General features: G+C 57.7%; 4 protein-coding genes across 4 annotated transcripts; 1 reads left to right on the top strand and 3 right to left on the bottom strand.

The window, feature by feature from the left end:
- Positions 1 to 1,511: 1,511 nt before the first annotated feature.
- On the top strand, positions 1,512 to 2,474 carry B0T26DRAFT_639246 (uncharacterized protein; the record flags this gene model as incomplete). Its single annotated transcript, XM_060437114.1, has 5 exons — positions 1,512 to 1,719; positions 1,787 to 1,926; positions 1,991 to 2,042; positions 2,138 to 2,278; positions 2,353 to 2,474. The coding sequence occupies 5 exons, from the start codon at positions 1,512 to 1,514 to the stop codon at positions 2,472 to 2,474; spliced, it is 663 nt and encodes a 220-aa protein (XP_060299633.1).
- Positions 2,475 to 8,273: 5,799 nt separating this feature from the next.
- B0T26DRAFT_763988 (uncharacterized protein) lies at positions 8,274 to 16,635 on the bottom strand (the record flags this gene model as incomplete). The annotated part of the gene is made up of 4 exons (XM_060446432.1): positions 8,274 to 9,396; positions 9,471 to 10,779; positions 10,885 to 15,921; positions 16,009 to 16,635. 4 exons carry the CDS (start codon positions 16,633 to 16,635, stop codon positions 8,444 to 8,446), a joined length of 7,926 nt encoding a protein of 2,641 aa, XP_060299632.1. The 3' UTR covers positions 8,274 to 8,443.
- Positions 16,636 to 20,113: 3,478 nt separating this feature from the next.
- B0T26DRAFT_671535 (uncharacterized protein) lies at positions 20,114 to 21,799 on the bottom strand (the record flags this gene model as incomplete). The annotated part of the gene is made up of 8 exons (XM_060439342.1): positions 20,114 to 20,200; positions 20,291 to 20,663; positions 20,706 to 21,018; positions 21,060 to 21,072; positions 21,333 to 21,353; positions 21,478 to 21,480; positions 21,513 to 21,565; positions 21,730 to 21,799. The coding sequence occupies 8 exons, from the start codon at positions 21,797 to 21,799 to the stop codon at positions 20,114 to 20,116; spliced, it is 933 nt and encodes a 310-aa protein (XP_060299631.1).
- A 972-nt stretch (positions 21,800 to 22,771) lies between these two features.
- Positions 22,772 to 25,354, bottom strand: B0T26DRAFT_637873 (FAD binding domain-containing protein; the record flags this gene model as incomplete). The annotated part of the gene is made up of 7 exons (XM_060436968.1): positions 22,772 to 23,735; positions 23,796 to 23,862; positions 23,957 to 24,165; positions 24,230 to 24,292; positions 24,348 to 24,873; positions 24,929 to 24,994; positions 25,066 to 25,354. 7 exons carry the CDS (start codon positions 25,352 to 25,354, stop codon positions 22,772 to 22,774), a joined length of 2,184 nt encoding a protein of 727 aa, XP_060299630.1.
- Positions 25,355 to 26,554: the final 1,200 nt, after the last annotated feature.

The raw sequence follows: 26,554 nt of genomic DNA, 5'->3' as shown, positions 1-26,554 counted from the left end.
AGGCGGCGTTGCTAGCCGAGCGACAGTGGGCGTATCAGGATGCAAGAGTCTGACAGGATCTGAGATATTGGCAATTACACACGATTCCTACCTGAGAAGACAGAGGGGCATGCGGTAAGGACACTAAGTCTCACTACCTTAATTACCTTCTGTGCCTTGGGTGAGATGATTACGCGGAAGTAGCTGACGTGCAAAAACGACATGTGCGTGTAGGTAATTAATTCCCAGCGGGCTGCATCGACTTGCAAAATTACAAAACGTTGTGTACCGAGACCTCCCAGACTCGGCGAACCAGCAAGCCTGGCAGCTGGTGCCCTGACGAGTACTAAGTTCTAGTTATTTGTATTACCTACCTAAACAAGACAAGACGGCCGTGCTTACTCCGAATCTTCCATGCACGTCTTCCTATCTAATTACGAGCAGAAGAGAAGAACGGAAAAGCAGACTGTGGTTCCGTACAAAGATTTCTGCAAGATACGTAAGTGCTCGCTAACGAAGGGGGCAATGAACCTTAGTCAGGGTTTGGGTCCTAATCAACGCACAGCAGCTACCGCAACGCTGCATCGAGCCTGCAACCCCACCCGACTTGTCCCTTTGGTCGCTCCAATCGGAAGCCGCCGAGTGGCCCCTGTTGTTATCACCCCCTGTTGTGGCGGACTGGCGGCCTTGGCGGACCGCGGTCAGTATAATTTCTCGCTTGTCCATTGCACCCAGCCGCAGGACTGCGTCGACCTCACTGTCTCCTCGTACGTCACACCCCCGACAACATACATAATACAGCGTCCCATTAGGAGCGCGCCGCCCAAACGAGCCGTTCCCGTCCCAGCCTCGACTCGGATTTACATCTCCCTTTCCCTACCCTCTGCCTTTGCCTCGCACACACTTCACTTTCATCCTAGGTATCTTATATCCCCATCTAGATCCCCCCCGCCCAATCCTTCCTCGGTGGTGCCCCCACATCAATGATCCATGCTTACATATTAGGTACGAGTCTAGAAAGCTCCAAGCCTGGTTCTGGAATAATTCGGAGACATTTCCGCGATTCTGTCTGCGCCTCCATGGCGCAGATGACGGAGATGGCTTACATGGCAACCGTTATTTTCCCCCTCCCCTGGTTCTCGGGCGTCCCCGGCTCTCCACGACCCTTGCTCGCCCACCCACACCCCCAAGGCGCCACCCGGCCAATATTACGGCTTGGCCAGCACGGCGTCGGCCGCCCTTGCGAGCGAGACGGATCTCGGTGGCTTGAAATAGCGCTTGGACCGGCGTCTTGACTCTAGGTCGGGATAGGGGGGAGTGCTGCGGCTGTAGGGCTGTGAGGCTGGAGCCTGGGACCTGCGTAATCGCCGCCCTACTTGTATCGCTCAGTCAGGCGGCGAGCGAGTGCTGGGGAGGTTCTCGGTGTAGAGATTACTCAAATATAACAAGACCTCGCACTTAAAGAAGACAAAAGGCCTGCAAAGTCCACCTCCCGATTGACGAATTCTGTGATAATCAAGACTCAAGTCAAAATGCACGCCTCCAACTTCCTCGTCGCTTGTCTCGCCCCGGTCTTGGCGCTGGGCCTCCCCAACAACGCCGCCGACAAGAAGAAGCTGCCGCCATGCGACGCGCAGTACCGGGCATGCCGCTGCCCGGCCGGCTCGACCTTCAAGAACCTAACGTCATTTGGTATCATCGGCGCGCCCGCAATTGAGGTGCAGAATATCATGGGCAAATGTGAGAGGCGCCCATACTGTCTCGGTTGATCAATAATTAGGTGAAACGCAACTAAGCCCTAATCTAGTCCTCGACATCCGATACCAGGGCGGTCTCATCCCTGCGTCCACCACGGGGACGGAGGGCGTCGTCGGTGCCACGCGCACCTTCAACTTTAGCGCGCCAGCCGGGGGCTACTACCAGATCACCGAAGTGGTGCGTAAATATGTCGAGCTTTAGCCGCAGTGGACACTAAATGGGGCTAACCACGAGGCGACTGCAGCTGGACAAGTACAAGACATATCCCGACGGGTCGTTCATCGCCAACAATGAGCAGGATCAGCGTGAGTACCCACCTAATCACCTCGCGGCACAAATTCTGGACACACATGTCTCGCGTGGCAGACGAACTGCGGCTGACTGGCGCGTGTTTCGGCAGGGATAAACCCCGTCGTGGCCATCCCCGGCGGCGGCACCTACAAGGGCCAGTGGAGCCAGATCATTGGCGAGCAGACGCTGATTGCCAACGAGACGGCCGTGGCCTGGCGCAACTGGCGCTGCGAGATTGGCGAGACTTTCCGTGAGTAGTCCCTGCCTGCAACTGTAACTGCAATGAGAATGAGCAGGGCATCGCTGACTTGATACCCTCAACAGCCGCCGCGCAGTCCCACGAGAACGGCATCCGCAACGCCTCGGCCGTTATTGCCTCCGCTGGCAAGCATACCGGAGTTGACGTCGCGCCTTTTACCATCTTTTACACCATCCGCCAGGACTAGATTTCCCTGCTGCTTGTGGCAACCTGGATGCCATAGTGCGCCCTCTTGTTTCCGTCTTGTTTCTTTGTGTAGAAGTAGACCCGTTTGTTTCAATTCTTGTGCTGGTTGAAAGGCTTTCCGAGAAGACTTTGTCAACGCAGCAAATTTTTTCATTTCTTTTTAGATAGGGGTTGAAGTGAAAAAAATGAAATTTATTTACTTGTAATGGTTCTGCTTTCCGCTGTAGTTAAATATTGGTTAGTACATATGACCCCTGAAACCTGCTGTTGTGTTTCTGCGTATTGATTGACCTCGGGATCTTGAAAGTGATTATGCTTCTTCCAATTTCATGATCTTAGACTTGGGCTTCCATTTTCTACTCGATCCAGGTCTTGTAGTTGCTGAATAACCAAGGTAGGTACCTATGTGCGGAAACTCCTTGATTGGAATTGTGTTGCCCCTGACATTGAAGTGACAAAGTGATATCAATGAAGCGTACGACTAGGAAATAACATTGAATTTTCATTGGGTCACTTTAAGCGGCTTTCCCGCATAGGAGGTACCTGTTCGTAACACAGGTAGAGATTGGGACGAATAATTATCAATTCTGCTTTCCTTTCGGGTTTCCCCAACCCAAGGAGCAAAACAGGGGCGGTTACAGCGGCGGAAAAACAAAGCAGAGGCAGAACGCCATTGGATAATTATGCAACGTCCCGATCACTGCCACCCTCGCCACCGCCAAGAACCTTGTAATCGCCCGTATTTAGGTACTGCCCGGACCGCCTGCATTGTCTCACATAGATACTGCAGCCGTGCTACAAATCACCGCAGACAATAAACCCCGCCTGTCCAGCCCTGTGGGGATCTACGGGTCTAGACTCTGCCCCCTTACGTATCTGTATCACCGCCAGCCGGTTTCCGGCCGCCGAAAACCGGAAACCGTTGAATCCGCGGAGAAGTACACAGAGCTCTCGGGCTCCATGCCAACGCAAGCAATACGCCTCTTCACCTGCCAAATTGGCACTGCCAGAACGAGCGGAAAGACGGCGTAATTAGGTGGAGAACTTACTCATGTATACGCGTTTGTGTATTTGTGAGCATGCCTAACTTGGCTACATATATGTCAGGTATCATTGCCGGCGCATAATTAGGCGAATACGTGGTACGACGGACCACCCGCAAGTGTAAATGCTACTCTACATCGCCGTGTTGTCTGGAAGCGGGTATAATTACCAACGCGGCATCGAGATCCCCGATATGCGCAGACCTTGTGTCGGCGGTTAATTACCTAGCTACATCGTAATCAATCAGATAGGACTTCGTAACGGTATTTCTTTTCTTTCAATCCGTCTGAAACTGTATCCCCTGTCTGCATACCCATTCCACATGATCTCTTCCTCATCTCCCTATCTCTGAGGACCTACGGCAAATTACCCGTCTACTCTCTGAAATCAATCGTCGTGACCCCAATCGTCTTCTGTCCAGACATTGATGAATATCTCAGCACCCCGTCAGTGGTTTGCAAATTAATCTTGAACTGGTAACCGACATAATATTCAGTACCCTTTGTGGTTTCGCGCTTCGAAAATTTGGACATTGATCAGGGGTTCAGGGGCCAGGCAACAAGGGGGTTGTTTACACCCTTGCCTAATATAATCTAGTGTACTTTTTTTTTTTTTCTTGGCCTACCCACCTCGTATAAGGTGGTTAGCCCGCCCTCCCTCAGATCAGAGGGGGCATCGATCTTCCCCAGAGCCTTCATCTTTAGAAAGAAAGTCGTGTCTTTTACCATGAATTGAGATCCCTAGACTAGTGCACGCGGTAGTGCCTTTACTCTGTGAAGCTCACCTACCTACTGAGCCTACGGCTCGGTCGCCCTAATCCTGCTATTGTTGTTGTTTTTGGTGTTGTGTGTCTTAAGGAAGTGGTAGGAGCGACCGGAAGTCCAGACCCCCCTAACATCAACGGCACTAGGCGTTGAAGCGTCAATCTCGGTACCCTATCGATCTTATCATTAGCGATATAGTCATCACGAAGCGGCGGGGAATGGCGGGGGGCCTTTTCCATCATCCATTCCATAAACCCACGACATAACTTTTCCCCAAAACTCTAGTAGGCATTCTTCTCATCATTAATGCCTTCACGGAAAGGCTTGGCCCATGTGAAGCCGTAATGGCGGCGGTAGATGAGCTTGGATGGCGAGGTTCCCTCAAGTCCCCGGATAGCCGGGCCACGGATAATTGCGGCCTGGCTACCGTTTTAGCTAAGCTAGCTGAGAACTGTGAACCCTGATGCGTGAAGAGGAGTACCCGCCAAAAGCTAGGACGTATGCATTCGATTCTGTGAGGTCGAGCTTACTTATCGATGGCCTTCTTCAGGTAATTCGAGTTGCCAAAGCCTCCGACAAGAACGATCAACTGCCAAACTCATTAGGCTTCCTCTTTCAGAAACGTGGCAGCTAACCCTGGGAGGTCTCTCACTTTGATATGCTTCCCCTTCTTTCCTAGGGCTTGAGCAACTTTCTGGGTTACAAGACGAATTATATCCTCGATGATCGGGTCGAAGAATTGCTCCATATCTTCCCTTTAAGGGGGGGGGGGGTTAAAAAGAGGAATGTACGGTATGAACAGACTCCCGGGGCGTTTGTAGTTGACTGGGAGCTTCTCAAAGCGTACCCGAATCTTTCGCTCAGGAAACTGTGAAGGTTTCGATCGATATACGTCGAGCCGCATTTTCCACCTTAGTCGCACTGAGGTTAGACTCTTTGTCGTCAAGTGTTAGGGCCAATGTTCCCGGACCTCACCGGCGCCTACGCATATTTCATCAAACATAATTATAGGATAAGTCGCTCGGATGTTGTAGGTTGTGATATCCTGAGGTGTCGACAAAAAAACGATACACGTGTGCCAGATAGTCCTGGCAAACTTGCTGGGTAGTCTTACCTGGGGGCAAATGGATTCTTACTCTGGTAGGCAATGACGGTTGGTGTTTTCCATTTGCCGTCGACAGGGCAGCCAATACCGGGGTAGACTCGCAGGATAGCGATGTCGTTGATAGACGTCTTCTCTGATGTAACATAACTGATGCCTGGTGTGGAGGTTAGTAGAGATAGTAAGAGTCGTCTTTGGGGAAGAGAATGGAGTTGTAGCACCCGCTAGTCAAGGTTGTCCCGTAGTCAACGCCGAGGTTGATTTTCAGGCGACTGGAGCCCGTGGTAGCCGCCATGCTTAAACCGGAAGTCCACAATTATCCTGGCGGACTCGGAGTTTCAAGGCTAGCTGCGTGGGGCTCCTGTGGAAAGCTATCAGAAGACAAGATTAAGTGCGAGGGCCGAGCTGAGATGCCACCTTCAAACCCGACGTAGTGTAATTAATAGTATGACACGACAACGATGCATCGACAGGGGCCTGGGTGTGTTTGTTTGATGGGGCTGGGAAATTTAGGCAGCAATGCAGTTTCTGTTGCAACGCGACGGATAATCATCCAGCTGCACTTTGTACATGTCGTCACCCAGTAGAGAGGTTTGGTGCGAAAACTCTGACCTAGCCTAGCGGTATCTATAAATTAGCTTTACCCAAGCATTATCAGGTATGACGCCAAGCCTATACTTATGACGGCATCTGGCTCCTGAAATTAGACTTCCCTTTGTTTTTGTTGGTCTCAACAGATCTGCCATCGTGACCGACTTTCACTTTATTTTCCGCGTTTTGCCAGGGCTCGTCTGGCCTATGCTTCTATCTAACAAAGCAAAATAACACGACCACCGCGCGCGAGAATTGGAAAGGCCAAATAAGGAAAATGGTGGGCCGAGAGCGCTCCCACGCAAACAACTAATGGTTCCAGCCCTTTCGAGTTATGTTTGGCAGTAATGCAAAGTCGCGCGAAGCACTGGGAAACTGCGACGCCACCCAAAACTACCAAGCAACAAGACGAGATGCTGCTGGACTACCAGAAGAACATTAGACGGCAAAGCAAGACCATCAACAGCCAGTCTACTGAATTACGAGCTCGGGAGGTCAAGATCCGGCGACTGGAGCGTCAAATCTTACAACATGAGGAGCAGAGTCAGAAGCAACAGGTCGAGCACTAGTCACAGCTATCAAACTGCAAATTCAGACTTGAAAATATCACCGAACAGCAACAACATGAGGTTTAGTCACTGCAATTGCGCCTGAATGGCACGAGACACAATGAGCTACGCCTTGAGGCTCAGATTTGCGCCTTTCAAGTCCGTGCCTTTGAGAATATGAATGGCGACACGTAGACGTCTGCTGATGACGGCACGGTTTGCTCGGAAATTGAAGATGTACAGGGCCGCATCAAGGACTAAGCCCGAAAGCATGCCATCAAGGACATGACTAGTGTAGGCAAACTTAATCACGACAAGTATGCAGCTGTCTTGAATCTCTTCTCCGCCATTTCGCGTCTCGGCGAGGCTGGATTGCCGCCTCAAGTTCAGCGTGGCTTTCTGGACCACCTCAAAACACCACGCATGAACAAGAAGTCACCAACCATATGCCTCCAAATCTCCCACGTCATCTACAACAAGATCATCGCTGTCCCCTTCCTGGCTTTTGGCAGTACCAGCTAAAAGCTGCAAGAAATATACGACGATATTCGTGCTGGTGAGTGGCGACCAGACTGAACAGCATTCGCTTAAGCTAATTAACATGCAAACCATTCAAGTGGACGAAAAGGAAGCTAATATTTGGCGGTCCAAGGTGAATCGACTTTCAGCCCGCCCCGTCACTGCAGATACAGCTGGGTGTGCCTCAGCAGACGCGGCGGACAGCTACACGGCACAGCGGCTTTCGTTCTGTCACGATTTTAGCCTTAGATTCTTCACTTCTCCAGTCAAGGACTTGATCAGGACCTCTGATTCACCCGATGAAGCCACACAGGCCATCGAGAGCCTCCACTTGATCGTGCAGTTCTCAGCCGAGGTCTCAATCCGGCTCCGGTCTCGCAAGACATCACCGAAGGTGCAATCCCTGCGCTCGTTGCAGAGCACGCGATTCTCAGAATTCTGCCAGGATGGAGGCCCATGCAATCCATTGCCTCTACGATGGCGACACCAGCTGCGACGGGTGGCTTGTCAACATGGTGGTGCACGCCGCCATCGTGGGGCTTGGCAGCAGTGATGGAAACGACTACAAGACTGAGCGTGTGTGGATGAAGGCGGAGGTTCTGCTGGCCGGGCCAGATGCCTCGATGTGCGATTGACCATATTCGAGGGTTATAATTATGCTGCGCGGTAGCAGTGTAATTTTGTAATGAGAGAAGGTTTATTCACCAATTAATTTCTGCCGCACCAGGGAATGAAACACACGCTTGCCGCCTCATCACTGGTCAATGGCAGCCATATGCTCACAACTTGAACCTCTCTGGTGGTAGGAATACTTGAGTGCCGGTGGTTGTTAGCCAGCACTGTGAGAGGGAGCAAAAAGAATTGGGGGATGGGGATCCGAGTTGGGGGCGGGGTCTATACGACTTCCAAAAGCCGTGATCTTGAGGCAATGAGAAGGAGCGTTCTACACAATCGTATCACGCGCTCACACAACCACATAATCTGCTGTGGAGACTTCAACATAAGCTTTCCTGAGATGCACACCACTGGGCTAGCAAAGTCCCAAAAGTTTTCAGGGCCCCTGTGCCTATCGCTCCTGCCCCAGCAACTTCAAGAAAGGGTGTGGGCAAACCAACAAAGCGCTTACGTTCAAGTTCGGGGTCAGAAGAATGGGGCTACGGGAGCTTGAAGTCACGGTGAGACATTGAAAGAAACAACTTGATCTAAAGTGAAAGCGCGCATATCAAAGAACCCACCGCCAAACGCCATCCGTCACATGAAATCCAACAGTTGCAATCTGAATCCCACCACGAACGCCATCGAAATCCAACAGTTACAATCTGAATCCCACCACGAACGCCATCAAACAATGCAAACCAAAAACGCGCAAAACCCCCCCTCTAAAGTCTACACTCACGCCCCTCTAGAGCCCAACCTGGCGACACAGAAACTCGTAGCCCTCGCACACGGCATCCCAGCCCTTGCCGTCGCCGTCGCGGTACAGATCGAACAAATGCACCGCGCCTTCCACAATCGCCGCACCAGCCGGCACGTCGCGGGCCGTCAGCGCCTCCTTGATCTGCACTGAATGCTGCCACGGCACGAGATCATCGGCCGTGCCGTGCACGACAAACGTCGGCGTGCGGTACGCGCCCTTGACGATCTGCGCGTACGGGCTGACCTCGGCGACGCGCGCCGCGTCGGGCTGCGGGCGGTGGTGCCAGTTTCTGTTCTTATCCTCATCACTCGCGCCACCGCCAGCCAGCGCCTGGCGCGTCGGCAGGCCGTCGAGCAGCACCGGGAGCGCCTGGCCGCGCCAGTTCATGTGCAGCGCGATGCGCGAGCGCGGGTCGACGGCGTCCAGCCACCCGCCCACGGCGCGCCGCTCGGCCGGCACGTTGTACGCCGTGATTGGTTTGTCGTGCACGCCCTCGAGGATGTCGTTGGCCGCGGCGTCGGCGGCCGCCTGCGCGGGCGTCGTGCCCTCGGGGAAGTTGGGCGAGCGCCAGAACGCGTCTTCGTAGTGCGATGGGTTGTAGAAGGTTAGGATCGCGTCGGGCGCGTTGGCGGACGTCCACGCCAGCGACATGGCCAGTGTGCCGCCCGTCGACCAGCCCACGGCCGCCACGCGCGAGCTGTCGGCGGTGATGTCGGGCCGGTGTGACGAGACGATTTGGGCGAGCCCGCTGCTGTTGCGCGCCCAGCTGAGCGCTGTGCTCACGTCGGTCATGGGCCCCGATTGCAGCGTCACTTCCGGGCAAAGCCGGTAGTCGATGCTCACTGGCAGGAAGCCGCGCGAGAGGAGCAGGCGCGTCTGCCGCGGCCGGATATCCTTGCGCGATAGCATGATGTGTCCGCCGCCGTGGATCATGAGAGCTGAGAGCAATGCGGTTAGCCGGGGAGTTTGGTTTTCGATGCTCAGAGATGTGCATCACAGGGATGAGACTCACCAATGGGCCGCCTACGCCCGGCCGGGTCAGGCTGGTCGGGGTAGTAGATATCCGCCATCAGCGGGACTCCATCCGCGCGATGGAACTCGACCGTCTCCTTGGTCGGCAGCCTCTGGACTGCCAGCTGCTGGGTTAGATGGAGCAGCGGCGGGGCCTTGAACCCGGCCACCAGGCGGAACTGCGCCGACTCCTTGCTACCGTCGTCGCTCCAGTCGACGTGCCGGAACCCAGCAGCCAGCAGATTGTCCTTCCAGCGCAGCTCGTCTGCCAGAACATGCTTGCGGCCGTCAGAAAACAACCACCAGCCCTCGAGCAGCCCGAACACGCAGTCTAGCCAGTACAGGTTGCGCGTCAGCTCGAGCAGAGCCAGCACGCCGACATCTGGCCGCAGCATCGCACCGGTGTTGGCTGACGACACGAGCAGGCTCTTTGTGGCATGCACACAGTTAGACGCCAGCGCCACGTGGAACTTGCCCAACAGGTGCGCCGGCGGCGCCTTCTCGACGTCCAGCACGGCGAACTCGACCTGCGCCCCGTACCGCGGGCCAAACTTGCGCTTGGCCGCCGCCACCAGCGACGGCGACAGGTCCGTGAACGTGTACACAAAGTCGACACCCAGCGCTGCCAGCGTCTCGAGGAGCGCCTTGGTCGTGCCGCCCGTCCCGGCGCCGAGCTCGAGGATGCGCAGGGGCTCGCCTTGGCGGCCTCCGTTCTGCGCGGCATGCCGGGCTAGCGTGGCGCGGAAAAAGTTGCACAGCAGTTTGGTGCCTGTCGAGAACATGGGCGAGTTGGTGTAGACGTCCTCGAGCAGGTCGCGGTCGGCCTTGGTGCGGAACACGATCTGCAGCGGGTCGATGCGGCCAGCCAGCACACCCGCCAGCTGCGACCCCGTCGACCGCAGCAGCTTGAGCTCGGACGCGTGCTGTGGATGCGCCGCCACCGCGCGCTGGAACAGTGCCTCGGCCCTCACTGACTTGTCGACGCGGACGGATGTGCGGATCAGGGGTTTGTTGTCCCCCTCGGGCAGGGGCTCCACAAGCGACGACTCAGCCAGCACCTTGGCGAACTGCCCCATGACCTTGGCGTGCTTGGGAACGTGCGGCACTGGTGGGAGCGTGGCGCCAGCCGGTAGCCCGGCGACATCGCACCCGAGCTCGGCAAAGGCCTCGAGCACGTAGTGCAGCACGAGCTGCCGCTGCTGCGGGTACACGTGCTCGTAGAAGCCCGCCCAGCCGGCCTCGCGGGCGAAGCGCTGGTAGTCAGACCGGATCTGGTGAAAGTCGTCGGCGGCATGGACTAGCAGGTTGTTCTCGGGGTCTGCTGGGGTTGGTGATGGTGCTACGACTTCCGGCTGGATCTCGGCCTTGGCTGGTGCCGCAGATGCAGACGCAGAGGTAGCCGTCCCTGGAATGACCATGTTGGTCAGGTCGCCAAACGTACTGCCGGCCGTTAGCTGCATCATGTCGATGGCGGTGCCGAACTCCTTCTCAATGTCGGCACCCAGCTCGATGCCCAGCAGCGAGTCAACACCTGCGTCGGCCAGGAGCAGCCCCGGCGCGATAGTCTCGTCGACGTCGAGGTGCCGAGCCACCAGCTTCTGCAGCCGGGCCACCAGCTCGTCGCGCTCCGGTGCCTCGTACGCGCCCGCCACGCTCGACGCGGGCGTGCCGATGCTCGGGCCCGACGCCAGAAGCTGGTCGTCGCCGTCGTCTTCGTCAGCCGAGTCGTCGCTTGTCGACGCGAGGCTACTGCTGTGGTGCGTTGGCGTGTCGAGGCGTGGCTGCACCGCCGCGCACAGCGCCTTGAAGTCGAGCAGGCCCTGGAACTCGGCTGCCGAGAGGTTCACGCTGAACTTGTCGCTGATGGCTGTCATGACCTCGGTCGCCATAAGTGAGTCGATACCCACGTCGGCCAGGAGCGTGTCGTCGCGGATGTCGGCAGGCGGCACGTCGGCCACCTCGTGCAGCAGCTGACGCACTGCGGCCTCTACCTCGTGGCGGCTGGCTGCGGCGTCTTTTTGTTGTTGTTCTTGCTTGCGGCGTTTGCTGTCGGTGGACTCTGCCCGTCTAACTTTGCTCGCCTCGAGGCTGGTCGCTTTTAGAGGAGCCGCGACCGTAACATGTCCGATCAGCGGCTTGGGAGGGACGGCGGCAACGTGGCCCTGCTGCGTGCCCGTGTTCGCCCGCGCCAGCACCTTCTGCAGCAGGCTCACGCTGGTCTTGGTGAACTTGACGCCCAGGATGGTCATGACCAGTGCCCTGTCGGCGGCGTCAAACACGTAGATATCGCTGAGCAGCTCGCGGTCGCCGTGGCGGGTGAAGTTAGAGTAGACCAGCCAAGGCCCAGCGCTGGCACCGCCCTCCACATCGTCGGCCCTGAGGCTCTTGGCAGCACGCAGCTCGTCGACGCGGGAGCAGATGTACACGTCGTCCTTGCCACAGTCTTCGAGGCCGTTGACCTGCAGCCCGGCCACCTGGGTGAAGTTGTCGACGGCTAGGGGGTTGCACAGGGCCTTGTTGTCCAGTGGGCCTGGTTGCCTCGGCAACGTCACCAGCCCGCTGGCCTCAGCCCCCCTACTCGAGATGCGCTGCACGCCGCGGTACACGCCCGAGTAGTTGACCACCTTGTCGAACATGCGGTACACGAGAGGGCCCTGGATGGCCGCCGCCGAGGCTGTCGTATCGGCCAACAGCGCCGCCGCACGGTCGTAGCCGATGAGCCCTGCGAACCGCGCAAACACGCCCGTCGCCGCCTTGTCTTGCGCTGCCGCCGGCACAATGCGCACCGTGGCCGTGGCGTGCTTGGTCTTTTTGGCTCCACCGTTGCTACCAAGCGGGAAGCTGTGCACGGAAAATGCCCAGGCGTGTTTGGTCTGAGGCAGCTGTTGCAGCGTAACCTGGGCGTGGCGCGACGTGTCGAGGCCGAGCGGCGTGAAGATGTCGAGGGCGTCGACGCTGGGTGTGTGCGTGACCGTGGCAAAGCCCGGCGTTAGCAGGGCCGCGGCGCGCGTTGCCATCTCGACGTACAGCGACACGGGGCACAGGGGGTGGCCCAGCACGCGGTGGCCCTCGATCGACACCTCGAACTCGGCCGTTCCTTGGTTGATATCGAACACGGCCGTCGTCTGCTTGCCTGGGTCGGCGTAGTGCGAGAACGACACCATGTCGGTGGGCTTTTCTGGCACCACCGCCGCAGCACCCACCGCCTCGGCGCTGTTGGCCCCGTCTGCACCCCCGTGCCGGTCAACATACTCGAGCCAGTCGTGGCGCTTCTCGAACTGGTACGGCGGCAGATGCAGCGCCACGGACTCGGCATACTTGTGCTGCTGGCTGCGATGGAACGGCCAGAACTGCGCGATGCTCACGCCGGCACTCCATAGGCCAAGCGTAGCGTCAGCCAGCGCGGCAGCGGCATCCGCGCCGCCGAGCTTCAGCGAGTGGAACGAGTGCGCAGAGACATCAACCCCCGGCTGGCCCTGCAGCGCACGCCGTGCCAGCGACATGGCCGCGGTCCCCGACCCGGCCTCGAGCCATATGCAGCCACCTCCAAGCCGCCGCTCGATGCGCGCAACTGCCTCGCTGAAATGGACGGGCTCGCGCGACTGGCGCGCCACCAGCTCGGCTGTCACACCTGCACCCCACGACGCGCCGGGCGAGCACGTCTCGACCGGAATAGCCGGCTCTGAAAACGTAACCTCCGCCAGTAGATCCCGGAACGGCTGCAGGATCGGCTCGACAAGCGCCGAGTGGAAGCCGTGCGTCACCTCGAGCCGCTTGACCTCGACGCCCTCGCCTGCAGCCACGCGCCGCTCGAACCGCGCCACGTCCGCCGCTGGCCCCACCACGACATGGCTCGTCGGCGCATTGTAGCACGCGACCTCGACGGCCAGCCCGTCGTCCCGCACCGCGTCCGCAACGAGCTCGTCGGCCCGCTGCGCCGCCACGCCGCTCACCACGAGCATGGCGCCGCCCTCCGCACCCCACAGGTCGCGAATCAGCTGCGCCCGCCCGGCAACCAGCTTCAGCCCGTCGGCCAGCGAGACGGCGCCCGCCACGCACAGCGCCGTCAGCTGCCCGAAGCTGTGGCCCACGACGGCGGCCACGCTCACCCCCAGCGTGTCGACCCACGCGCGTGCCACCGCGTACTGGACCGCGAACAGCGCGCAGTGCAGGTTCACCACGTCGGCGATGGGGTCCCGCTGGAACACGGCGGGAAAGATGCTGACGCCGAGGTTTAGGGAGGTCAGCGCCGCATCGCACGCGTGAAGGTGTTTTTGGAGGAGCGCAGAGCTCTCGTATGCCTCGCGCGACAGGCTGACGGTGCGGCCTGTCTGGCCCGAGAAGACGAGGACCACGGGACGGGTGGCAGGGGAGCTGCCCTTGGCAGAAGAAGGGGTCTCCTGAATGGATGTTCCTGGGTTGGCCGCAAGAGTCTGCAGCTGCTGCGTCAGGCTGGCCAGCGAGTCGGCCGTGGTCTTCCACGTGAACGGCAGGTCTGGGTTGCGGCGCACGGCCAACCCGTAGGCCATGTCGGCGAGGAGCTGCTGCTGGGCCTCGGCCTTGCCGCTGCGGCTGCTGATGAACTCGAGCAGCGCCCGGCTGTACGCCTGCAGGCTCCCGGCCGACTTGGCGGTGATCATGATAGGATATTTCCCGGACGGAGCCTTGGCTTCACCGTCGACGGCGGCCCTCGGCCCTGGAGGCTGCAGCACGAGCAGCGCGGCGTTGCTGCCAGCGGCACCGTAGTTGTTGACGCACGCGGCCATGAACTCGGCAGTCCACGGCGTTGGTGCAAGCGCTATCTCCATGTTGGACGGGCCGAGCGGCGGGATGCTCGGGTTGAGCGACTCAAAGCTGGCCTGCGGCGGGATGGTGCGGTGCTGCATCATCAGCAGCACCTTGATAAGGCCGGCGACTCCCGAAGCGGCCTCGGTATGCCCGATGTTCCCTTTTACGGACCCGAAGTTTAGCTTGCGGGCGGGCCGGTTGCCGAAGACGTCGCGGATGCTGGCGCACTCGATGGGGTCGCCCTTGGGGGTGCCGGTGCCGTGCGCCTCGACAAACGACACGCGCTCGGCCGGCAGGCCGCCCATGCTGAGCACACGCCGGTATACGGCCGTCTGCGACTCGGACACGGGCACCGTGATGGGCGCGCAGTTGCTGTTCTGGTTGACCGCCGACCCGGCCAGCACGCCGTACACGCGGTCGCCGTCGGCCACGGCCGCCGACAGCCGCTTCAGCACCACCAGCCCCGCGCCCTCACCGCGGCAGTAGCCGTCGGCCCGCGCGTCGAACGCCTTGGACGCTCCCGTCGGGCTGAGGAACTTGGCCGCCGCCAGGTTCTGGTGTAGGATCGGGCTGGTGATGACATTTACCCCGCCCGCCAGCGCCATGGAGCACTCGCCCGCCCGCAGCGCCTGGCACGCCGTGTGGATGGCCACGGCCGACGACGAGCACGCCGTGTCAAACACCATGGCCGGCCCGCTCAGCCCGAAGAAGTGGCTAATCTTGCCGCTGACAAACGCCCGCACCATGCCCAGCACGCTGAACGCCGTCGGCGCATGCGACGCCACGTTGTCCTCGTAGTCGGACGCCGCCACGCCCGCGTACACGCCCACGTCGGTCGCCCTCTCGCCGTCGCCGTTGAAGTAGCCCGCGCTCTCGAGCGCCTCGTACGCCACCTGCAGGATCAGCTTGTGCTGTGGGTCCATAGCGGCCGCCTCGCGCGGCGACTTGCCGAAGAACTTGTTGTCGAAGGCGTAGCCGTCGCGCAAAAAGTTGCCCAGGAACGGGATGTCGTCCTTGGGCGTCCGCCGCAGCCCTTTGGTCGGGAACCGCTCTGCCGGCAGCTTGCCCAGCATCGACGTGCGCGACAGCAGCAGCTGCCAGAACTCGTCCAGTGAGTCCGCCCCCGGGAACCGGCACGCCAGCCCCACGATCGCCACTGCGTCAGAGGGGTATGTGTAAGCCGGCTTGCCTTGCTTGGCGCCGGCCCCGTGGTGGTTCACGGTCAGGCTGTGCTCGGCGGCCAGAGACCGCGGCACGCAGTCGGCGAGCCCCAGCACCACAGCAGAGGAAGAAGTGGTGCAGGCTTGCACTGCTGCGCGGATGGAGGTGCTCCACTCGGACCGGTCGACCAGCATGGACCGGGCCACGACTTGATGGAGCTGGGTGGCGTCGTTGATGTCGATGACGGACCCCGTCCCGGTCTTGACGAGACGGAGTGCCGGGCTGTTGGTTGCGGCGGCAAACCGGAACCTCGGGTTGGAGTTGCCCAAGGACACGGCCTTGGCGAGGCTCTGCTCGTGCGCCGTCGTGTGGAAGCGCCCGCCGAGCGGGATGGGACGTGTGGTGACCCCAAGACCAGCAAGCTTCTCGACCAGCTTGTCCTGGGATTCTCTCGGTAGCGTGACCGTGACTGTCGATACGTCTGATACCGCCGAGACATATGCCTATTGTGTGAATTGGTGTCAGTAATTGCTGACTTGTGGTGCGTTTTTGTGCTCAACAGGTAGGTCCCAGGCAAGGTTTGCACTTACATCTGGCAGGTCATCGACTTCCTTCATGGCCCGTGCCTGGTCCGCCGGGTTCTTCCAGCGCGCGGCGAGACACGAGAATTCCCTTGGCGGGTCGGCGAAGAGGCCGTCGAGGTCCACGTAGGCACCGAGGGCCACTGCCAGCCTCAGCGCGGCGGTAGCCGCCTGGATGGCATCTTGTTCGTCCTTGACCGCGGCCAGCGATACGGCTGCGAGCAGCCCCGTGCAAAAGCCCTGGTAGCCACCATTGCCGTGTGTGGCGCTGTCGAGCAGCTGGGCATGAGAAAGTCCGGTCGTGTGCAGGTAGTCGAAGTAGTCGACAACGTGGATTATAACCGTCAGCGGCGTGTGCAGGATGTTGAGGCGCGAAAAATCGGCTGGCGGCTCGGCGCTCGTGTTGGCTTTGCTGAACCACGCCGCGAGGCTGCCGAGGAGCTGTTGTCCCGGGACTCGGCCGAGTGCAGGATCCGAGCTGACAAGCTCGCCCCACGCGCTGCCGAGGTCGAGCACGGCTGACGCAAAGTCGCCGAGCCGGGGATTCGCGTGGAGCGCGGACCGCAGCTGCACCAGCTTGTCAGCTGACGGCGTGCTGGACTGCGGCCCAAAGATGACCAATGACGGGGAGGTCATGATTTCCGGAGTAGACAGTTGAATGTTGTCTCGATGTGTTCGATGTGTAGACAGTGGACACCCTCGACAAAAGTGGACAGCTTCGCCGTTTAAAGACAATCTATAGTAAGTCTAGTAGCATGTGAAATCAGACCGTTTGTTGTTAATTGTCCTCTATCTCAGAGAAAAGGGTATTTCTAGACTTACATGTTTTGTCTTGCCCCATCTGGATCTGCGTAATTACTTCTTACTGCAGCCTCATCCCCCCCCCCCCCCACACACACATTCAGCTAACAGTCCCGGTTACTCTGGTCTAGACCTGCCCTCGCAATGTTACACCGGAGTGTCCCGAGTGCCTTGTCAGCAATCCTTATCTCGCGGACGAGGCCGTGCTCGGCACCCCCGCCACCGTCGTACTCTGGTCCCGAACTACCACAACAACGAGCAGAGAATAATTAACCGCGTCTTCTAGAGTATTCTCGTTAGTATTCCACTCGAGTGCCAAGTCATTGACAAGTCACCGTGTTATCTGTCTGGGACTCTGGGGCAAATGGTGCATACTCTGTGATGTGGCGATGGCCTGGCGTAATGACGACAATTTCACGAGGATTGATACTACCATATGCGCAATATTAATGGAACTTTGTTTATTTTGTGGCACCCTATGTCCTATCAGTAAAAGAAATTCGACGTTCCTTCTATAGAGGGCACCGGGACTTGTCACATCCTGCACTCTGTAGGGATAGGCCTGGGAGCGTCCACATGATCCAAGTGGTGCAAGCGTAGGGGGACTTTTCATTGATGGCCGTCTCCCCTGAGCACTTTCCCCTTCGATAGTAGTGTGTAGTTTATCCGTTGGGTGTGTTAGACGTGCTACCGTGGCATCTGATGGCTTCCTGAAGGGAAGAAACGTAATCGCGGGGAGGCGGTTTATGCAGGCCCCCGATGTATTTCAGGTGATAACGGCGTCTCAAATCTCACCCAGCTTCCCGGGAAGCACGCCCGAATTCGCTCAACTTGCTATAGCACACTAGTTCCAGGAACAATCGTTTCGCATGAGTCAAGATCAGCTGCGCTAAACCAACGTATAATGCTTGTGTTTGGTGCTCCAAATCACTGAAGGCTTTTCGGTATTCACGAATTCTGTAAAACAACGATTTCAAGGTTAACGTTGCTTTTTCGAATGCACCTTTGAAGTTCATGAGCTAGTCATCACAAGGAATAATAACTCCTAGCAGGTGCCGAGTTTCTTGGGGGGTTGCGTGAAAGACTTGCCAAGGTTCCTAGTCATAAAGAACTGCCGTGCAGCAACGTTGGTGACGGTACGACCAGGGCAAAGACGGTAATGTCAGCCATCAGTAGCGGGAGAAACATGGTGCAAAAGATGAGATCTAGCGGAATGCTGTCCTCCACAACTGTTGTGGCTGATGCCATCCTGAATGAAAGAAAAAAGGAAGATTAATTCTCTAGGAAGCTAAGGTGCCCTGCGAGGGCCTAAATGAATGCGGTAGGTCTGTGCCTGATCCGTGCACTAATTACGTAACAACAACGCTCATGGTCGCTCCCACTAGACGCACACGTAGGTCTTTATTACAGATCCGTATTATCGAGAAGCAAGGTATCAAGGTCACTTCGATATTATTAAGTTACTAGGTAATTAACATTTAAGGATTGGATTATACGCACTGCGTTGTTGACTAATCAATTGGCCCCTAGAATTACTAGTTATCAAGAGCCCTAGCCAATCCACCAGGCAACACATAAACAAAGAAACCACGGCACTTAAATCATCTCATCATCCATGCATACCGTCATATTCTATTATCATGCGCACGCCCAATCATCGGCGCCTGCGAGTGCGACACGTCCATCTTGACGGGGCTTGAAACATAGCGCAGCAGGTTGAACTCTCTTACCATTCTCGAGCCGAGCATCTGCGACTCCGACTCCGCGGGCATCTCATGCATCCCAGGCTTAGGCGTCTTGTAGTCGTGTTTTCTAACAGGGGCAAGAACTGCAGCACCCTTAGCCCGACCTACTGCTGCCAGCCTGTCCCTCCGCCGCATCGTCAGCCGCCGTCATATCAGCAGCCTGAAAATCGTGAGGAGCGCTCCATCGCCGGCACTCACCCCACCAATCAGCCCAATGTTTAGTTCCCCACTACTGCCCGTGCTAGCACCACCGGAAATATCTGAGGAATCAGTGACGCTGCCCATAGTACTGGGGTCATCCTGCCAGGTCGTTAGCCAGGCATCCTCACTGGCGCCGCCTGTCTCGTTCGAGGAGGTAGACGAAGCGACGGTGCTGTCGTCAGGCTAGATGCTGCACACGACGACAGGCGAGAGGTGCGGACCGGGGGCCTAGGCGAGAAAGAAGACGCGGCCACTGCCGATCTAGTTGGCGCCGAGGAAGACGGCCTGCAGAAAGGCGCGGTCGAGGCGGTACTGCTTGCTGCTGCCCTCGAGCTAAGAGGCCTATCTTGATGCACCCGCCGAACGGCGACGAGGAGAGGTCGAGCCCGCCGGCTACGCCTATAGTGATGTCTACCAGGTCGATGGGCATAATGCCGTAGCCTGCGCCGGCCTCGTACTAACGCGACGAAACAGAGTCGACGATGCGTGACTGGTCGTAGCCGCCAAAATACAGGGAGCCTTGAGGTTCAGCGACGGCGAGCCAATGTGCATTTGCGTGCCGAACGAGTCGACGGGATGTCGCCGCTGTCTGACAGAAAGGCGGGCGCGATGGACTCCACAGAGCCGCCAACCACCTGGTTCTTGTCAGGCGTGTCGAGGGGCATGTTTCCCACCACGGGAGTGAACATCCTTCCTCTGGGGGTGATCTGAATCCCCAAGAAACGGCCACGATGCCAGAAGAAAGAAAAGGAAAACAGGAGAAAATGATCGGAGAATTTTCCAAACGCGGAGGACGGTAATTAGCACCAGGCTGTGGGATATGGCAATTATACCTTACCTTAATTAAGGTAGCACTTCCGTAGGTAGGTGCAGCCCTTTGCAACGCTGCGTCAGCTCCTAGTCAATCAACCAACATGTTTTAGTCTGTCTTTACATCATGTTAATTTATTGTGAGGGGCCCGCAGGCTGCCTGTCCCGGGTCGGGTGTGCGTCCAACGGCTTGGTCGCTGGCTAGTCACAACGCGAGCGCCGCAATTGAAGGTGGCGGCGACACAAGCCCCAAGGACCAGGACGCTGGCCCCTGGGGTTGCATACGTAATTGAATCCGCCGCAAAGACACGGATGGATAGATATTATCATGCCGTGCTTTCAGCTTGTTCAAATTAACTAGGTGGTAGGTTAGGGTATGGGGCCAAAAATGTGGAAAGATCATAAACGTCCCGCGTCAGTTGTTCGTCTTGGCGGGGGGTTCTTTCCATTTATAGGCTTGGCCGGCTAGCATGCCTGCCCTGTTTCAAGTTGCGACTTCCATATCCAAACGCTTTTGGTCGTTACACAGGTAGCCTCCTCCCTGTTAACTGCCGCAATCACTGCAGGCGTCCAGAACAGTCAAAGTTGTACCCCGCTGGCCCGACGCAGTCCCCCACGGGCCGGGTGGTATTCGCTCCGGTAACCTAAGAAGACGAACGGTAATTATCAACCTCATGCCATCTTGCATTCGTGCCGCACACTAGTAAAGAGGGGAGAAGGGGGCCCCCACTTACGTTGAAAACAGCAATGGCGATGGCCAAAGCGGGCCCGGCAGCAATCGGCTTGCCGGTGCCAGCTGTGGCAACCGGCGGCTTGGATGTAGTGGGCGATGCTGATCCAGAGCCAGACCCGATGCCAGTGTCGGAGCTGGAACCGGTGCCAGTACCGGTGCCTGACCCGGAGCCGGAGCCGGAGCCGGAGCCGGTTCCACTTCCAGAGCCCGAGCCACTTCCACTGCAAGAGGAGCTTGATCCAGCTGTCGGCTTGGAGTTCATCGCCACGCATGTGCACAGGTCCTTGACTGCGGAATCCACGCCCAGGCCGGCGTCAAGGCCGCAGGCCGAAACAACATCGTTCACAATCAGACCCTGGATCTCGCTCGACTTGCTGCATTGGCAATCGCAGTCGCCGTCAACACAGCCGACCTACTTGGCGCAAGAAGCGATGGCCGCGAGGAGGTGCGGTTGTCGTGGGGGGTGCAGTAGTCGTGGTTGGCATAGTTGTCGTGGTTGGCGCGACCGAGGGGGCCGTCGACGGGCGGCGGAGGGAACACTCCCACCGCCACAGCCCTCGTCGTTTCCGTTCTCCGAAACGCAGGTCCAGAACTCTCCAACAGCAGCAGTCAAGATATCAATGCCAACATTTATTCCGCCGCAGTCGTCAATCACGTCGTTGGCAATGATGTTGGTAATATCGTCAGTCTTGAGGCACTGGCATACGAAGTCGCTGCAACGCAGCCGACCTGGAGTGATGCAGCGTCGATATAGTGCTTGGCACACTCACTAGGTTGAATCAACTAGCCTTGTTTTAAAAATAAACTCTTAATGCTTTATTTGGAACCATGGCCTTCAAACGCCATTAACCACAAGCTGAGCCTAGTCAGGGCGCCAATATGGCGGACCCCGAATCCTTCCTGGTAACGTTGGGGGTCTGCTAGACTTGACTCGGGCTGCGTCGGGCTAGAGGCTTGCCGCGGGGAAGTCGTCCTGTGCCTTGGCGAGTGAGCTGTAAGGAGTGTGGCGGCGGTCTAACGGAAATTTAGCTGGACGTGTTTACATTCCCGGCCACGCCGTATGGCTGTTTATGACATCTAAGCAGGGCAGATACAGAGCTTTATTTGCCATGGGAATTATCGATTAAGGTGATATGTCAGATGGAAAAGGGTAGAAAGAACTAGACTGGATTTTGTCAGCATGCTTACCAACTACCGCCACCTATTATCGCCACCCACTGTACTATATTATAGGCTCCCTGGATCGGCCAGAGAGAGGTCAGAATTAGAACAAGATCTTCAACCAAATCATCTTTATCATTAAGAGACCAACACTTCTGACATAATATCTCCATGGGAGTTTAATCAAACTATAAGATGACTCGGGCATGTGGAGAATAATGTGCCAGCCTACAATAACAGTCGGGGACAACAACACCACGCCTTACTCCACCAACCCACCCTTCCAGAATGTCAATGACAGTGAGAAGCGGGTTTTGGCGAGGCAGTCGCCACCAGCCCACAAGTCCATTCCCGGATGGCAATAGTAGCGTCCCCGGAGGAGCAGCGTTCGCACCGGGCCCACCCATCACATGGGCTCTCCGGGCATGCTCTCTGGAGCTCTCGGTCCAAGCACTTCTCTAACTCGCCAAAGGATCGCGGGGAACCTGGGGATGGGACTCCACCGGTAAACGCTCAAAAGCTTGATAGAGGCGACCTCGGTCGGGGCTGCTCCAAGACAGGCCGGCGGTTCCACCGACAATCTGCCCTTTGTCCAAGCAAGCAAGCAAGCTCTCTCGTCGGGCGGCCGTGGCACGCCACGTTTGAGCCGCTTTGGAGAAGCAATCAATGTTTGCGGGGAAGAAAAAGGCTTAATGTGTGGCGACTGGCGACAAGCCCCGGACGGCGACGACGGTGGAACCATGGCCCTTAGCAACTAAATCTGGTCAATGGCCCAACTAGGAACGTTGGACGCCGTTCCTGGCCATCTGTCTGCTCGAGTGCCAAGATCTCCACTGCACAGCTCGTGTTCCACATGCAAGTCTCCTCCCTCCTCAGGCAGCTCAGCCCAGCGAGGCCGAGCTGGACTCGTCTGGGTTTCAGGCACACCCAATCGAATCAGTCATTGGCCAATGGTTAAAAGTCTTGGCGAGTACACTGCGGGGTCTATCAAAGAGTTTGCCCCGGTAGGTGGCGGGTCTTGACGTTGGGTGTTTGGGCACGAGAAAAAAACAAACAAGCCCTCCCAGCTAATTATTGCTGTTGCCGCGTAGGGTTCGCTGCGGGTTTCAAAGAGAACTGATAGATTTAAACATGGAAAAGATTAATGTTTTTTGCCAACAAGTCATGAACCAGAAAAAAAGAGTGTCATAAATCGCATTGCTTAGTTATTCAACAAAAATGGTCAGGCCAATTTGAAACCAGCAGCCCGAGTCCCTATCTTGCTCTTCCTCAGATCGACTGACTGGTTACCTCTCTGCCTGCCGCCTGGATAAGAAACGACCTAGTTGGGCAGAGTCTCGACCAAAAAGCCCGAGAAATACTTGTCAACGGCCGCCGTGTCCTCTGGCCAGGCGCTCATGCCGACGACGAGATCAGGGCGGACGACAACGACGGCGCCCCGAGCATGGTTGACAGCATACCAGTAATGCGCATCCTCGTCAGGGGCACGGTCGTCGTAGACAAACGTAGCGACATCCAGCAGGCGCGCCAACTCCGGCTCGTCGGGCCCAGCCGCCAACAACGACCCCTCTCCTACCACCTCGTGCGGCAGCGCCTTGACCACGAGCAGCACGTTGAATCGGTCGCGCCCGCCAAAGCGCTCGTAGAAGCCGCCCGCGCCGAACCCGGCTCGTGCAAGCTGCGCCACGCGCCCTCGCACGCTGCCCTGCAGGTCCGACGCGAACATGAGGATGTGGAACCGGTCGACGCCCGTCATGCCGTCGTACAGGTACCCCGTCGAGCTCGCGCCGAAGCACACGCGCGGGCTCGGCGCGCGCACGCCGTTGAGCAAGCTTGTCGGCCTAGCCGTCGTCATCGTCGTCGTCGTCGTCGAGGCCTTGCCCGTGGCCACAACATTGTCAGGCGGGCAGATGGGGGAGGCGACGATAGGCCCCTCGACACCGAGCAGGAATTTCGCGTTGCGCCCGAAGAACGAGTATAGGAAGCGCAGATCGGCGTCAGCGGAGCCGTCGAGGGCCGGCATATTCTCGTCGTGGACCTCGATCTTGGCGTCGAGCCCACGCAGCTCGGCCAGCGGCAGGTTGAGGTTGCAGATAAAGCGCAGGTACGCGCCCGACACGCGGATCACGCGGTTTGCGAACAGTCGCCGCTCCGAGTCGTACGTCGGCAGCACCGCCGCCGCCCTTGCGTGGCCCTTGATGCTCAGCCCCAGCTTCCAGCCCAGGTTGGCGGCGTCGTAAATGGACGAGTTTAGCCCAAACGCGCCCAGCACGCTGTGCACGTGTCTATGACCCAGTATGTTAGCGAGGGCGTGTCGGGGTGTGGGTGGTGCGGATAGTGCTCACGCTGCGTCGCCGCCGATGTGGACGCGCTGGTCGGGCGTCGAGTAGGACCTCGCCACGCGTTCGTTGACTGTTCATCCACGAGTGTTAGCCGTCGGCCTTCTCTCCAGATGATGGCTGCAACTGCCGCGGTATCATGAAAAGAAACTCCTAGGTTTGCGTACCTCGCCACACGGCAAACCAGCTCATGGCAGACGCAAACTCGGCAGTCCAAGGCGCAATGATCTTGTTGAGGTGCTGCAGCGCCTCTTCGGGCGTGACGGTGTGGTTGTGGACCTGCGTCTCACCGACTGTCGACCGATTTCCGTTCTTCAGATTCTTCCGCGCCGCCGCAATCTTGGCGGCGGTTTCGCCCGTGATCTGGACGTAGAATCTGCCCGTGCAGGTAGTGTGAGTAGGATTCAATCCAATGTCAAGACCAAAGATATGATGCTCACCGAGTGTGGCCGTCCTCTCGCGGAATTACGATGCAGCCGCCGTGTTCCGGGCTGATGAGGATGCTTGCGGATTGTCAGCAACAAGACGTGCTCGCCAGTGGTGTTGGGGATGCCCCACCAGAAACCCAGAATGTAGGGAAAGTCTGTCTTGAACTGGCAGTCCATGATGGCCCAGAAGCAATCGGTAGCGAGGCCATCGAAGGGGATCTCGAGCTTCTCGCGGATCTTGCTCGACGCGCCATCGGCCCCGATGAGGTAGCGTGCGCGGACGGTTTCGGTAGTACCGGTTTGGACATTCTTCAAGGTCGCGGTAACGGGGTGGGACTTGGTTGCAGGCTCATCATGGACTTGGAAGCTGTCGACGGTGGTGCAGCGCTCGACGAGGGCGCGGTGGCGCAGCAGGTCGCGGATGTATATCTTCTCGATCTGGCCCTGGGTGATGATGTGGATGCCCTTGAAGCGCGAGTCGCACGTCGAGCTGTGGTCGTGGAAGAGCTTGACGCCGTTGCGGTACAGCACCGTTGAGTCAAGCAGCGGGCCCACCTCGGCTGTCTCGTGCCCAACCCCCCAAGACTGCAGGTACTCCACTGCCCGAGGCTGCAGCCCGTCTGCCCTGCCCGACAGGCACGGTGTAGCTGCCTTGTCTACGTTTAAGGTTAGCACTCGACCTCCCTGGAGGTACTGGGCTCGGCCACTCACCGACAATCCTGAAGCTGATGCCCTGCCTCGCCAGGTTCATGGCCACCTCCAACCCAAACGGACCAGCTGTTCCATCGTCTCCCTGTTAGCCCATCGATTCCCAAACATCGACTCAGTCGAGAGCGCGAATCACTAACCTCCGCAGATGAGAACGTCAACCTCGGTCTCGGGCTTCCACCACGCCGGTTTCTCCTGCCCCGCTTCGGTCCCATTGTACACGTCGGGCCAGCTGCGCAGCTGTGCGATGCCGAAGCTATTCCCGACTGTCGACGTCAGCTTCTCCCCCTCCACGGGTAGCCGGTAATGCGCCCTCTCGCCGGTCTCGTCGCCGAAATGCTTTTCGTCGGCCCATGGCGCCGTCGCCCCCTCGCCGGCAGGGACAGCGTAGCCGCTCTTCCACGTGTACGGGGGCAGAGAGCGCGCCATTTCGTGAGCGATATCGATTGGAGGAATTTGTGATCAATACTGGACATGAAAGAACTGGATTCCCACGGTTTGGGGAGCAGTGGGCACAAAAATGCCATCATTGTACATTACTTTCTCGGCTGTATGCCGATGGTGTTCGTGCGGCCATGATCCAGCGTAGTCCGCCCTCGCCGTACTCCGGTCCCATTAACCAGCACTTTGGTTATGAACTGAGGTGCAAAGCCTCCGTCCAGGACCAGAGTCGCCTAAATCGAAAGACTTTTAGCTCGGGGTTGAAATAATCTGGCCACTCTTCGATCCATCAACTCCACCCGGCTTGGCACGCACTCTGTCGTGCATTGGCGAAACACAGCCTCGTTGCTCACGCTGGCAATGATGACCATTGTTTCAGGTTTCACTGCTGGCTGTCTGCCGTACGCTGTACTTGAGCTTCTGGTATAGCTCTGTCTATATACCGTCGGCTTGGAAATCAATTTGACTTAGGCATGTGACTTCCTGCACTCTAATCCCTGCATATTTATTGGGATGGTGCTTGTGAAGAAGGAGAAGATCATCGTAAACACACCGGCTAGGAAAGGTCTTGAAAGGTATTTGTAGAAAGAAGTAGACCTCTAGAATTCTAGAATGGGGATTTTAGAATAATACCTGTTATCCCCCTCGGTGAAAAGCCCCAAGGTCGAGCCGCAAAGTCTATGGCCCTCTGAATCTTCTTAAAGTCCCCCGCTGATAAATGTTCAGGGCGTAGACTATAAATTAGCTACCTCTTGGCCAAGTCGTGTGGTAGAGGACGGAGGAGCGTTGCTACCCTTATGTCGCAGTGGACTGTGAAATCTAATTACAGCGCCATTTTGACAGGGAGGGTATTCGGAGATAGGGGGGCGTTAGGGAAGATATTGTCCCAGGAAAAAAGGCATTTCTTTCGCGGGAGAATGCTTTCAGCCGCTCCTTTCGCACAACATTGTGAAAATGGCACAAAGCGACGAAAGAAAAGGATCTACATCAGTTTGCCCCAACGCTTCGAGATTTTTGCAGCTTTATGCTCGCACTTGAAGATCACAACCGGAATGAAATCGGCGAGAATGCCACCGGTCGGGCACGGAAAGCCTACCGCGAGAAAGAACCAAAGGCGGCAGAAGTGATGCTGCGCTTCCTATCACAGGTTGCGACGGACGACGATAAAGGGTTATCGCTTCTGGCTAC

The sequence above is a fragment of the Lasiosphaeria miniovina genome (assembly GCF_030549165.1).
Source record: "Lasiosphaeria miniovina strain SMH2392-1A chromosome Unknown B0T26scaffold_2, whole genome shotgun sequence".
NCBI lineage: Eukaryota > Fungi > Ascomycota > Sordariomycetes > Sordariales > Lasiosphaeriaceae > Lasiosphaeria > Lasiosphaeria miniovina.
The sequence above is the reverse complement of the archived record's forward strand: the minus strand, read 5'-3'. Positions and strand labels throughout refer to the sequence as shown.